The 14,776-nt window shown below is 40.0% G+C and overlaps 1 protein-coding gene across 4 annotated transcripts in view; it reads left to right on the top strand.

Annotated features, from left to right (window-relative positions):
- The window catches only part of TRPM1 (transient receptor potential cation channel subfamily M member 1), an 87,038-nt gene that overhangs the window by 10,883 nt on the left and 61,379 nt on the right, over positions 1-14,776 (top strand). For all 4 annotated transcript variants that reach the window (XM_057382515.1, XM_057382513.1, XM_057382514.1 and 1 more), the window contains exon 3: positions 5,126-5,221. In XM_057382515.1, coding sequence (XP_057238498.1) covers positions 5,219-5,221 — 3 coding nt within the window. In that variant the 5' untranslated portion in view covers positions 5,126-5,218. The remainder of the gene's footprint in view (positions 1-5,125; positions 5,222-14,776) is intronic.

Below are 14,776 nucleotides of genomic sequence, written 5' to 3'. Positions count from 1 at the left end.
CCAGTGCAGAGCATTTCCCGTGGATCCCACCCAGTGCAGAGCATTTCCCGTGGATCCCATCCAGTACAGAGCATTTCCCGTGGATCCTATCCAGTGCAGAGCATTTCCCGTGGATCCCACCGAGTGCAGAGCATTTCCCGTGGATCCCATCCAGTGCAGAGCATTTCCCGTGGATCCCCCCATTGCAGACCATTTCCCGTGGATCCCACCCGGTGGATGTGGCTACTGGGCGTTCTGTGTTTGGGACTTTGCAGCCAAACAGAGAGCTATGAGTTAGAGAATTGATGCCTTACCCAAGCATCTCACGGAAGTCTGTCCTTCTCCATTTTCAGAATTGATAGCAATTCAGTTATCTCCTAATAAGAACCRATTGCTTCTTCTGCCTCAGGAATGATGGAGCACAGTAGGAAGCCTGCTTTCATCATTTAGTGCGTTGAATATTAGTGGAGTTTCCAGCACATCTGCTGTTCAGACGTTCCTTGGTCGGAAGCAGAGATGAACAAATTCCAGAGTTACAACCTAATTCTTTCAATTCTCAAATCAGTGGAGTTTCGTGGGTTAGTATCCAGTGGGGCAGTTCAAAACCTCCATGCTCTAATTACTCATTTTGCTTATGGTCTAATTTTTCAGTTCTCTCTTTTTCTTCACTACCCTTTTAAGTCCTCTGTTATTAGCCAAGTAAAAAACATTCTTTCTTGTAGACTTTAGTTGCTGGTAGATATGGAAATGTTCTGAACTTATTTAACCAGCTTTAKTTGAAATATGGTAATGCATTGACAAAAGTGGTGTACTGAATACTGAAACAATTATTTTACTCAAATCAAATGAAATGAAACCAAAACCTCATGTTATCCTCCTGAGATCCTGTTCTCATTGAAATCTATGTCAAAACTCCATTTACATTTAAGACTGTGAGGCTGAAGCTGATTTCTGCCTGTGTTTGTGCAGCATACATTAAAGTCACCCAGCCTGAATCCCATCTTCAGCAGGGGTCCACCACCAATGGCAATGATTCTATTCCTGAAGTCAGTCTGGTTTGCATTTGGGGTCTAGGGTCACCCTGCTCACACCCAGGAGGCTCCCAGCATCTTTCCAGTTTGCCCAGCCCAACAGACTCCTGGCACTCCCCTCTAGCTCCAGTCTCTGGTTCCCATAACAGTTAGCATTCCATTTTTGTTACAGAGCAAGAGTAACTGTATGGATGTACAGACAGTTTCAGACTGCTTTAGACAAAAGAGAAAAACATTCCAAACTGTATTTAACAAGAAATATGTTATGGCATTTTATTTATGACATTTGATTGTTTGAAAAGAAGCAGARTGCTTGGAAAATAACAAAAACATAGGAAAAATGATCTTGACCTGATTGATCAGACAAACTGGTTATAATGGTCATCCGGGGTGAATACTCTGTCAGTACTTTCTATCATTTGTCAGTCTAGGCTAACAGGTCTAGGCTAACTTCAGGGCAAGGARTTGCTTTGTCACATAGAGAAGTCTAAGAGCAGTGTGAAGTCCTTTCTCAGGGCTGTTGATGCACAGAAAATGGAAAAAGATTCAGCAAAGCTGTTTTTTAAAATGATCTCATAAAATGCAGTGTAATCCTTTCTGTCATCTAATTTATTTTATTGTTACAACTATGAGGACTGGAAAGAGTTATARTTTTCTATCTGTCTAAAAGGAAAGTTACTTCAAAGTGTACTGAGGCTGAACATCATTGTAATTAATTTGTTGTCATTATCCTTAAAGTAGAACTGAAATCATATAATGGTTTTAGAGGCTTAGCTTTCTATCCAGAGTAACAATTTGCTTATTGTGTTTTAGTGTCCCTAAAACAGTTATGAAGTTCAGGCTGCATACAATCTTTTCTTATTATTATATTTATAGTCCTATTTTTTAGAATTTAGGTTTTACCTCCTGCATGTTTTAAAGAAACACAAGTCAACAAATCAATTTTCTTTTCTTAGCTTRGAAGACCTATCCATTGCAGAATCCTAGGATGAGACAAGGATGTGCTTTGTTAGACTGCTCCCAAGTGAATCTAMATGTGCCACCAGCTCTTTCAGCTTGGTTGGAAGTTGAACTTGATGCCATAGTGAAGAATCCACTGTCTTGGTTTCAGCTCTGCCTCTCTGAGAAAAGCAGGAAGCTGTCACTAACTCTCTAATTCCATTAGTAAGAAATCTGCATGTAAAGTAAATKATTGTACATAGGGACATGCCATATAATATACCATCAAGGCCTGAGTTTTCAGAAATACCCATTAACCGTGGGGTAGATCCCCATAAATGCCAAGATTGATTTAGATAGTTGTCTCTGCTGGATAAGGGTTTTTATCTGCTTCAGTTTTTGAAAAGTCATTTGAGGCAAGAACCTAAATTGAAGAAAAGTGGCAGCTTGCATTTGCTATTACAGGCACTATTGCTTTTTTTCGCATTTTTTAGAATTGGATCAGGAGCTGTCTGAGTTTAAGCAAACAAAATTAGTGAGTGTCTTATCAATACTGGAGCCTTTAACCAATTATACTGTTCCTTATCAGTAAAATTATGTTGGACTTCTGTTATTATTCTGGGTAATATTTCTAGGAAGGAGAAAAAAAAAAAAAGGGAGTGCAAGCAAAAAATTCTGTCAATGTGTGGTGTATGAGTCTGTTATCCTTTCCATGGAAGGAATTATCTAATGCCTTCCTGACAGATGGTGCATGTCCACTGCTACCAGTACATGTACAGTTAATGGAGAAGGAAATGTGCAGCCCACACAAGCTGGCAGCTGTAACTTGTTTTCTCCTGGAAGTCAACCCTGCCATCAGCCTGGGGGCAGGGGRAAGGAAACCAAAACCCAACCAAAAAGGGAAAAAAGGTTTTTGTCACACCTGGAGGTTCATCCTTTGAAAGCCACACAGATCTCAGCTGCTTCCTGATCTGCTAGAGATAAGATCAAGGTGTTCCCAAGGGTGTTGAAGTTCAGGYTTTTAATGTTCAAATCACTTGAATGTTAAGATGAAAAGTGCTGCAGAAATAGCTACCAAGTTCTAGGCAGTGCAATCTAAGTATAATTTGCTGTATGTTATGGGAAGGGACAGATGAATGCACATAACATTTTGTGCTATCCTCAGCCTTTCATTTTCTATCATTGCTATTTTTCTCATTCCAGGTAGTTTCAAACCACGGAAAGAAACCAAGTAACTCAGTTTTACTAATCAGAGATTAAGTCCCTGCTAATAGTAGCCAGAGCTTCTTGTGATATTTTTTGAAAACACAAATGTCAAAAGTGCAGTTCTGGATAAATTTGCCTGTAAACATGCTTTCCCAACACCATCTTCTATGATGTGAGGTCTTCATTTCAATTTCTAATCTAACACCTGCTCCTTGAGATGGAAGCTGCTTGTGCTTTTAATTGCTGTGTGCTGCCTGTGCAAGCCTTTGATGCACTCAGGAAGGGGAAAGGAGCTACAGGAGAAGAACTCAAGGTGATGTTCTGTAGTCAAAGGAAGCCCATCCAACCACAGTTGCTCAAATGTTAGTACCAGTGATGATGTAACCACATGGAAAATGGATAAACAGCTGGCAGCTCAYCCTGTCTATGCAAGGAGTTGTCAGCTGGCTCAGCCTGCTGTTCAGTGGGCTTCTGCCTGTTGTAAAAGTGTTCTGATGTCTGTGAGGATGCTGTAATAAAGCAGGATCTAAGGAACACCCTCTGTCACAAATTCAGACTCTTATGTTATCTGTTTGTGCCTCAACTCAGCTCATTCTAAACTGCTTTGATAAGCACAGGTTGTTTTGGTTTTAATTTTCAGTTTGAATATGTCTTTGTAGTCAAAATGTGATAAAGAATGGTCTGATATAGTGTAATACCTTTGATACCCTGGGAAATGGGTTAGAGTGCACCTGTAGGAAATTTGCAGCCATACCAAGGAAAACAGAGTTGGAGGCTGTTTCTCCAACAAGCTGGAGGAATTGACCAAGACAAACTTAATAAAATTGTACTGAGGGAAATGAAAAGGGCCTGTGTTAGCAGCACCTGGAATCCCAGTGAGCAGCTAAGTGAATGTGAGTCAGCAGAGTGCCCTTGCAGTGTTGAAAGGGAAATGTTTGTTCCCTCTGATTGGCACTCAGGAGTTTGCATSTGGAGCCCTGTCTTTATTTTGGGAGGCCCTTAGTACAGGATTGAGAAATATGTCAGTGGGGGCCCTCAGGATGAGGATGGAAGCCCCAGATATGAAGGTGGGCTGGAAGAGCTTCTTCAGCCTGGGGAGAAGGGGGCTAAGTAAGAATTAAGTTGCAGTCTTCCACTGTGTATGGGAGTGTTACAGGAGAGATGGACCCAGATTGTTCTCATAAGTGCAGAAGGAAGAAACAGCGCAGCAAGAGAGATTCCACAGGGACATAATGAAAAAAGTACTCCTTGGGGATGATGGAGTACTGTAAWAACTTACCCTGAGGACTGAAAACACTGTCTTGGGAGGTTTTGAGCATTCAGCTGGGCAAGGCTCTGGGTCACTTGATCCAACTTCTAGGCTGGATCTCCTTTGATCCTATTCTCCTTTGAATAGGAGGTCAGACTAGGTGAGCTTCCCAAGTTGCTCCAACTTATTTTTTGCTATGACTCTGTAAGTATAGGGAAGCTGATGGATGGTCACTCCAAGGGAGAGGTGACAGTATGACCTGGGGGGTCTCTAAAGGTGCTACTATCAGCAGGTTACTGGTATAACTGGTGTATATTTTGTTATTAACTATCATGGGGTTTGCTGTTCCCATGAGCAGTGCAGAGTATTGCTRATATGTGAGAGTGCTCACATGGGCATCAGGTTGCAGGCCCACTTGCACAAACAGGTTTTTGTTTATCTTTTCTGTCCATATCTCATTATTTGTTTTAATTTCTTTTTCAACTTACTTTTTTCCTTGCAAGAGAAAGAGATGGTGCAGACATCTGCTAAATAACAAAGATTCTGGAATGGAGAGACAATGCTGAAGTAAAAGTACCACAAAGTGGCCCACAGCCTTCCTCTGAGTTTAGGAGTAGAATTGGCTACAGGGAACTTCTTTTCTGTAGTTGTCACCTGGCAGTCACTTGCTAAGTTTTTGTGTAAACTGTTACATTTTTAATCCAAATATGCTCTTTCCCAGGTTGCTGTGACAGTGCTTTGAGGATGTGTAGTTTACAGAAGTAGTCAACTCTTCACCCAGCAGTTGCCAGTGACTTCCAGAGTGCTCATTCTCATGGTAGGTAACCAGCACTGAGCAATATTCTGTCTGTGCTTTGTTTTGGGGAGGGAAGATAAAGAATCAAGAACTGTTAAGTGCAAAATGAACCCTAGGCTGGTTTTTCAGTTAAACACGTGACTCTTGAAATTTTCTTAATTGTGTCATAAAGGTCAAAGGACATCAAATCAATATGCCTTTTTTACAGAAAATATTCTCTTAAAACAAAACACTCTTTTAAAACATCCCATTCAAAAAAGTGCTCAATTTTTTTGTTTTACAATCCATTGCCYATGAAAGAAACTTGTGTTTAGTTAACTCTTCAGTCTAAATGCAAAGTGAAGGCCTAATTCTACATGTCTTGTRCATGTAGTTCTTTGCATAGGTCTAAGCCTATCTTACCCCGGCCTGTCAGTGTAAATAAAGTTCATTGGATTATGGACTGCTGCTTTCCATATTTAGTTTGACTACCAGAGTGAGTGGAAACATTTCAGCTGGAATGTGGACTAAGATCAAAGCTTTAAATGTACCACTTTTTGWTTTAAACTAACGTCAAACATCTCTGGTGTGATGTCATAGAATTCAGCTCTATGAACAGCAAGAGCAGGGAGTTTCTCTATGGGCTAAAACAGCTACAGTTGTCTCTAATCAAACTATTCACTTTTTAAAACACATTGCAGTAGGGCCTTTGGGACATGGAACTGTCCATGGCTGCAAATGTTAAAGTCCTGTGGTGTGGTGTCTATAAGATGTACAGCTACTTAGGTCCGAGTGTGTTAACTTTTGTGTACTTTGAAATGGATGGATCCTGCATTTCCCAGAGAGCAGGCTGTCCAGGACCTTGGTGATCTTGCAGATAGAGTGTGCCCGCATTCTAGTTGCTCTTTTATGGGAATATATGCTGCTTGTTTTTTTTAATAATCTAAAGTTGACCAATTTGATTTCATTGCAAAACCTGGAGGGTGATGAAGATGTGTCGTTTCATGTCATGGGTTGTTGCATTTCAGAACCAGTGGGACTTGAGGGACTTTCACTTCCATACTGTGCTAAATAGTCATTTGTTCAAAAATATCCTGTGGCAAGAGATTACTGTGCTTTCCTCCCCTGGTGCTGATTTAGACCACGTGGTTACACAGCCCTGATCCAAGCCACATAAACCATTGAATCAGCTCAACTGATGAAGCAGAAAACTCCRACATGAGACAGGAACCTTCATAATAACATTTGTTTAAAAGGTTTCCTAATGGGAGACAATACTCCTAAAACCACAAGCTCTTTYGGAAAATCTATTAAATTTGTGTTTTTCAATCACAGAGCTGTTGAAAGTGCCAGCATGGTGCGTGTTTCTGTTTCCCAATCAGGTGGAAATGGCCCATGAAGCGTTCTATAAACACAGTGGGGACAAGAACATCAGCTTAGTTGCCTGATTTTTCAGCTGGGGTTAGTAGTCAGCAGCTTCTATTGCACTGATTGCTTTAATCTGGCTCTTGAATGCAAACATGCTTTGGTACTGATGACTTGTAAAACTCCAGGGTGGTCCTTAAAATACACCAAGAACAGTTATAGGGAGCTCAGACATCYTAGAATCACAGATCCACAGGGACYGAGTTAATTCCTCACTCCCATTCTRCACTGTRTTTTGAAGAACAGATTTKTTTTCTGAATTTTTGCTTTCTGAAGAGTATGTCCCTATTTTTGTTCTTKTGCTGACCARAACAACAAATTTGKTGCACCTCTGTGTATCAGTCACTTCCACATTGTTTTGTTTTAGCTTTTCAGCACAGTCTTTTGTGCTTCCTCTAACTAGCTGCAAGCAGGCACCTATGTCACTTCTATTGAGGAGAAAGGGGATGAACCTAAAAAAAATATAATAAATAAGAAGTATGACCCTATAATTAATCCTGTAAGTCAGTGGTGCTTCTGACTTACAYTCACAGTTATAAATCAGCCATCCCTGTTTATTTTTCTGAAATGGATCTCTGTTTTCTCTGTGCTCTCATCCATTTGCTTTTTCTAAACCTGATTCTCTAACAAATTCCTGTCTTGTGTCTTCTGGAGCCAACTAGATATTTCCTAGTCAATAATTATTTCATTGTTCTTTTAAAGCACCTTGTCTCTTCCTGATTTCTTGTTTATCCACTCCTAACTATCTCCTTTTGCTTTCATTCTGCATACTTAGGCAGAGTAGTACAGAACAGATGCATTGAGATATTAGAGAGAATTCATGAAGATAATACACACCACACCTGATTTACCCTTGTTTACTAATTAGTTAGAATCTCACTAATGATCTTCTGGGTTTGCTTTTAAAACCTTGTCTCTCTCATCCTGAGGCTTGGTGTAGGCACACGGATCCTTTAGGAGGCCACCAGGCCTCTAACCCATGGTCTGCTGAGAACCATCTGCTCTTTTCATGTGCCTTCCTACTGATACCAAAACAATTTCCATCTGACTGCCCTGTGCTTTGCACAAATAAAAACCTTTTGGGCCGCTGCTTCTAAAGTAGATTTACCTTCAATCACCATTTATTAAATCTCTGTCCATTAAAAACCATAGCTTGCAGAAGCTGTGTGCATTAAGCCTGATTACAGAGCCAGTGGAGAAGAGGGAGGGGGACAGCAGTTGCTRTCAGTGTATTGCCTTGTTTTTCTGCTTGGCTGGCTGCTGGTAACACTTGTGACAGGATCCATATCGGAACAGGACTCCCATCATTGCACTTTGGTTTTTATTTAAAATCAACTTTAACTTAATGATTGTTGGCTTCAGGAAAAAAGCTGCTCAGACTGAATGACTGAAATCAGGGTTTGCTTTGGTGCTGGGGTACYAGTTCCAGTATGGAGGGGATTAAGAAAGGAAAGTTCACAGGTTCCTTACGGAGGATGAGTGGCTCCTTCAAGCGCACTTCGTTTAAAGGCTCAGCATCTGGATCCCAGAAGGTAAGTCTGCAATWACCCAAATAGTGCAGCCTGAGGGAAACAGCTGGAGACACTGTTTGCCCCTCTTGCTTTTAACAGCTGGTGCTGTTATAAATGAAAACTATTCGCTTTCTCTCTGTGCTCGTTTAAGTTTCTGAGGTATCAGTTATGTTCATTGCACTGGTTCTAGCAATGAATCCTATTCTTGTTACTGGAGTTCTTTCATAAGTTCCTSTCTTAAGAATCTTTGGGTTAAATGTCACTGTGCAGGGCTAGCCTGTAATTATTCCTGTCCATAYGCAAAATCACATTTTAGATGCAGTAAATGCAAAGACTGGTAGGATGTATACAGGATTTTTATGTGATTCACTGAACTACAAGTGACAGATTCTATGAGAAATACAGTTCGTGGTTAGGATATTTGCTGTGTAGGTTATGAATGGAAAAGCAAGGCAGGGGAAAGAAGACATGAGTGATTGTTTTATAATGTAGGAGCTTACTGTAGTTTTCATAAGCTTACATGTAGTAAATGAATATAAGAATGCATTTTTCAGCCATTTTCAAGCTATTAAGGGAATTTATGTACATATTTTGTCCATAGATTGATAGATTTTTTTTTTTACATCAAATACAAACCAACTTCAGCTCAGGATTACTTAGATTCCCGCTCAGCTGGCCATTTTTAAACTGATTCCATTCAAAAATGAGAAATAGTTTTTGTCTACTCTTCGAACCCCTGCAACCCTCTTACCTCTGATTTCTGCTGGTTGTCATCACGGTTCTAAACCCAAATTTTATCTAAAGGGGTGAAAGGAAGTTTGAAGGAAAATAAACTGAGAGAAAAATGTCACACAGGCAACTAAGTATGTATTAGAATGTTTCCTTCTTTAAGAAAATTGTTCTATWCCATGTGCAGTATTGGTCATAGTCATCTGTGATTGCAGGAGTGTGTCTGGGTTTGGGGACTTCTTCAGTGGCCACTGATGGTTATGGGCTATCACCAGGTGAATTTCAAGTCCTATCTTGGTATAAAGTAATTTACAGTGATGGTTTTTGTATACTGACTGTGGACCTTTTTCCCTGCTAGAGGTTGTAATACCTGTAATACCAGCTCAATCACAGACATTGAGTGCTAACTGCAAAAAAAACCAAAGAGTGCTTCAGGTGTGATTTCCTTGGCACCAGGGCCAAGCCTGACCATTTGGRATTAAAACAGAAGGTGTTTGCAGTGGGTTGATTTTTTCCTCCCCTGATGAATGTAAAGCAAAGTGGCATCATGAACTCTCAGCTGATATTTAGCAAATGTTACATTGCCCATGCCTTGCCCAGTGGCTTCCTCTGAAGACAAACGAGGCTGTCCTCCAAGAATCCTGTGTTTCACAAATAGTTGTGTATTGCTTGCTTTGTCACTCAGATGACTCCAGTTTCATAGGCTGTGCTAGTATTAACTCTATTGATTGGATAATACAAAGAAATAATGATAAAGGAAGTTGGAAAGGRTTTCCCTTTTAAAATACACCCAAGCCTGCTTTGAGAGCATACAAAGCATACAGCATTTTACTTCTTGAATGGAATAAATTCAGAGTAAAATAACCAGGCAAAAATTGCTTAATTTTGTCACTAATCCAATGGAAAACACTAGTCAAGTGAAGGTAGAAGGAACACAATGCAGATTTTGTTTTTCTTGTCTTCTTATTATAAGAAAATGTTGTCTTGCAAAAGCTGAAAATTCCTTTCATGGCTTGCTTTTTTTAGTCTTCCTAATTCTTTTGGTGGTTATTTGCTTTAATGTTCCTTTCAGAAACAGAAACTTTACCTTTTATGGAAAAGAAATTATTAGAGTTGATTAAAAACCTAGAATTTTAGGCTCAGGGAATAGGCTGGGAGTTTTACTTGTGCCAGAAATTATCTGGGTTGGCTGTCTGAGGTCAGTAGCACACTGTCATCATCCAGGCAGGTGAAGAACTTGTCTCTCAGAGTCAGGACAGCTCCAAGCAGGAAACTGCACTGTTGTGCTTGAGAGTGTTTTGTATTGAATGTTAATTTTTGCTAATGATACAGCTGAAAACAGCAATTGAAAATGGTCTTGAGTGCATGTGCCTTGTAGGGGTGTGTAGTGTTTTGGAATATACCTGGAAAACCTGTGCAGGAGATGSTTAAAGCCATGTGATGTAGCCAAGCACTGAGGTTTGTAATGAGAATTTCACCTACTACTCTAATCTTTTTCCCTTTTGCTGCTCTCACTCTTGCATTTTTCTGAGGATTGTGTAACAGTGTATAGTCCTGGCCCCTGATTTAAACTTTCAGTTTTTACTGCAGTAGTGCTGGATACCAAAACTACTTAGAAATAGTCTCTACTCTGTTTAGCCTTCCTTTGTAGTTGCCAAATTTTGACAACAATGYTGTAGAGGAAGAAAAAATTTTATTTCTTGAGCAGTTTTCCAAAACCACCTGTTGCTCCTTGCTGTGCAGTTAAAGGTGTAATTCTCTACCTCAACTGAGAATGCATTAAATGAAAAGTGAAACCCAGAATGTTTGAGAAAGGAGTRTCCTTGTGTGTCTGTGTTTTGGGTTTGTGTCTTGTAAACATCTCAGTTCATAAAAAAAAAAAAGGAGCAGCTTATCTGGATGCACATCACTGGTCTGTTTTTCCCACTAATGGGAATTACTTCAAAWTATTGTTCTAGTACTAAACAAGGCTTTCATCTCTGCTTGCTATCTCCATTGACTTGATCTAAATGTCTTTAAGATGTCCCTACTCTGACTCATTTTCTGTTTCTCTGAAGAGAAAACTGTTTTATTGAAACAGCTTTACTCTGCATTTATTTCTCTTTGCCTATAATTCTTCCATGCTTGTAAATTCTCTGYGATTATCTGTATAAGGGTATATTCAGTGCAAGCCTTCCAGATGCTCAGATTTAAGCTTTTATAGAGCCACTAATGTATTTTATCACTGTCTCCTTCCTGACTATCAAATGGTACAAGAAATTACAGTAATTCCTAACAAAAAAATTAAATAATATTTTGTCTAAATACATTAGACAACTTTAAAAATCTCAACAGCACCACAACAGAAAGTAAAATGGATCTTTTTAATTTTTTCGAGGTAGTTCAATATTATCCAGTGGTTCATTGGAAAAGCTTCCATGGATTACAAAGGAGAAAAGATTATTACACCTTCAGACCAAGGCAAATAGCTTGTCCTGTTTTGTAAATGACCAGACAAACCAGTGATGACTGCTTTCTCTTATATCAGAGAGAATTTAGTTTCTAGGCAGAAAACCAATTTTGTCTCCACTTTCAGACACTGTTTTGATCTGTCTTACCATTTGTTAATGAAGCATGAAAATTAGTATGAAGTCCCTTGAAGTGAGTTGAAGTTGTTAATCTTAAATTGTGTGCTCTCTTATCATAATATTAAACTTCAAATTAAAAAAAAAATACTAACAAGATGAATTCACCTTCTGCTTCCAAACAATTTGTCAAACACCTGTGATTTCATTCAAATTGCATACCTGCTGATGGCTTATAAAAGGTYAGGTCAAAGGTATATTTGGAAGCTTTCTGCAACTGGTTAATATTGCAGTTACAKTTAAGTAGATCCTTTGGTAACAGTGAGATAATTTTCATACTCATTTTTTTGAGAGTTWCAAAATTTTCCTCCCAAATTTCTGCTGTGGTTAAGACATGCAAATATTTCAATCGATATCTCAGTGGCTCAAGAGATAAAAGTGCTGTACWTTTTATATTTTGGGGAGTCAATTGAGTGATAAAAGTGGGAAAATAACTGGAACATAATAAAATCCATTTCTAAGTACGTCAGAGCACRTTCTGTATCTTCTTTAATGTTCAAAAAAATAACAGGGCAATCATTAAACTGTTATCACAGGTAGACTTCCATGGCCATAAAGGAAAATGGAGGCAGTGTCTGAAGAATAAGCCAGCAGTTATCAGTTGCCCCTTCTCAATTAATGAAGGAACAAAGACTGTACTTAGCACAGTACAAGCTCCCAAGCTGAGATGCAGCAACACAGCCTGTGCTCCTCTGGTAATGACAGAAGGGAATGGCAGATTGAAATAATCTCTATCAGAGTAGCTGTGTTTTTAAGAGAAACTGAAATATGTTCTAGTTGGGTATATAACTTTGTCCACTTTTGACAAATCTTTTCTACAGAGAGCATTCTGCAGCCTSTGTCACTGCCCTGCCTTGCTGAATCAACACCGAGGCACTTTAGTGTTGATTGGGTATCGCAGTGTCCTTCAACAGCCTGGATAAGAGCATTGTGCAAACAGGCTGTAACAGAGGATGTGTTAGCCAGCACCAGCTGATCTCAATGGGAATTGGAAATAAATCCTTTAACTGCCTAAGCAGGATACACAAGTGAGTTGTAAGGCTTTTGTTTTGCTGTGACACACCATCCAAAGGAAGAATATCAGTACGGGAGAGGACTTGTCCAGTTTGAAATGTAGAGCCCAAAAGRTTCTCCTTGGTATGTCCATGACCTTTTTCTTGCCATCCTGTTTCTTCTCAAGACAGGCACTGGAAGGTATGGCTTTTAGGAATGCCTTTGTTGTCAGCAGTTGTTCCCARGCCCTGAGTCAGGAATGACTCACCCAGCACAGTCAGCATTGCAGCAAAGCCTGTCCCCACAAGTCGGTGCATTGCAGACATCCAGCAGAGGCAGATGATATGTGCAGACAGTGAGTAATAGCTGATCTGCAGCATGGAGGGAAGGGTACCACAAAGGCATGGAAACTTGCTGCTCCAGATAGGAGAGGAGCATGGAATCAGTGACAAGGCTTCTTGCACTACGTAGCTGTTAATGCCTCATGTCCCCCTGCCCAAAGTGCTGCCTGTGACTGCCATGTTGTGGTGGCTTCCAGCCACATGAATGTCATGAGTTTTGTGAGAGCTTTTTTAATTTAAGCCAAAATATGTGGCAATTTCTTAAAACTGATGGTAACTGTTACTTRAAAGGAACATCTAGAACATTTGTGTGTATGGGCAAATACCAATAACCCCCAGCATTTACAGCCCGTTCCCCATCTGGATATGTATGTGATGTGACTTCTGCATGTCRTGTACTGAATGTCAGCATCACCATGTGAGTTATGGAATAATGGTTTTTACTTTTCAGCATTTTGCTCCTGTTCCATTCAGCAGTTCATATTCCCTTCTAGCAGCTGTAGGGCTTGCATGCATCTGTACTTTTGCAACTGGGCTTCATTGCCTGTTTCCCACGTGAATCCAACTTAATCTCACTCAAAAAAAACCTGCTACAGGTGCTTGGTTCATGCTGCCCCTCTTGCTAGCTSTTGCTTACAGCATCTCTGCAGTGACAGGCAGACTCAACCTTTATGCACCTCTGAGTAGAGAAAAATTGAAGCAGAAAGCCTTGAGCAGTTTTCACTTTGAGTGTAGTTTTGTGGAAGGAATCTGTCAAGGGTGGCTACTTACTAAAAACTGAAACAAATGTTTATGAATACTGAAAATCTCTCTCTGACTTTCAAATGCAGACCAAGTGCCTATTAGAGGGCTTCTGAAGACAGCTCCTTTTACAGTAGCAGGAGATGCAGAAAGTGACTGTAAGCAGCCTAGAAAACACAAGTGTGGATAAACAAAGGAAAAAGCATTTTTTTCTGGGAAGTGATATTAGTTCATGTCTCATGTAGCCATAGTAGGTCGGTTGATCTTGCAATGAAGGATATGGATTGGGATACTTAGTGCTTTCCAGTCCCAAGTTTGAAGACTCAGCCACTGCCTTAGTGAACAGAACCTTTTCRGCACTCTTTGCTTTCAGACCCTGCAATAGTAGAATCTTCTACAAGTGGTTGAGATTTTTATTTTAATCCTTTAAAATGAGATTAAAAACATAGCTTGCAGAGTAAAGAAAGAAACCACCCCATTGCCCATGAAATGTCTCATTTTCAGTGCTTTCTATCAGCAGTTGAACTTCACTGTTTTGTTACTACTTGGTGAAAGTGCGCACCTCCCTTTTCCTCTGTTTCTTTTATGTGTCTTGTGCATAGCATTAGTTTTCTGTTGTAGGTGGTTCCCAATCTCTAGTGAAACTTCTGTGATCTACACTTATAGAAAAGTTAGAAAAGCTAGAGGTGGTTAAAATTGATCTAATGTTCCTCTGATCATATCCCCCCACCTACTTCAAGCCTCTTTGTGAATAAAAAGTAAGCCATGAGATAACCTGCTTAAAGGCTTACATTTGGACCCAGTTTTACCTCTTAGTATGTATGTTATTTTTTGTGTTGTCAGTGCTTTTACCAACTGTTAGTAGGCAAATTATTGATATTAAGCAGCAGAAGTGTCATTGTAGGGTTAGCTGCTTAATCCAGTTTGGAGATGGGAGAAGTYCTGTAGACAGACATTATCAGGGTGGAATCAGAAAGGCAGTTTGTCTTGGAAAGTGTTATGAAGATGAGAGGAAATARCAAAATTGGAATGTATTKGTGAGGAGTGGAAAAGGCCTGGAAMCYGGTGTTACATAACTAACAGCTGGTTCATCAGCAGATGGAAAGAAGGGTGGAGAGGATTAAAGACAGGTAGCAGGGCTGTGAAAGGCAGCTGAACATGCCAGATTGCCCAGGCTGCAGGCACATCAGGGTGCCCAGGCACAGCATGGGCACAGTGAGGAAAGGGAGAGTT

Source organism: Malurus melanocephalus, unplaced genomic scaffold, assembly GCF_030028575.1.
Source record: "Malurus melanocephalus ecotype Western Australia unplaced genomic scaffold, MMel_1.1 scaffold_572, whole genome shotgun sequence".
In the NCBI taxonomy this organism is placed as follows: domain Eukaryota; kingdom Metazoa; phylum Chordata; class Aves; order Passeriformes; family Maluridae; genus Malurus; species Malurus melanocephalus.
Note: the sequence above shows the minus strand (reverse complement) of the source record. Positions and strands in the feature narration are given on the sequence as shown.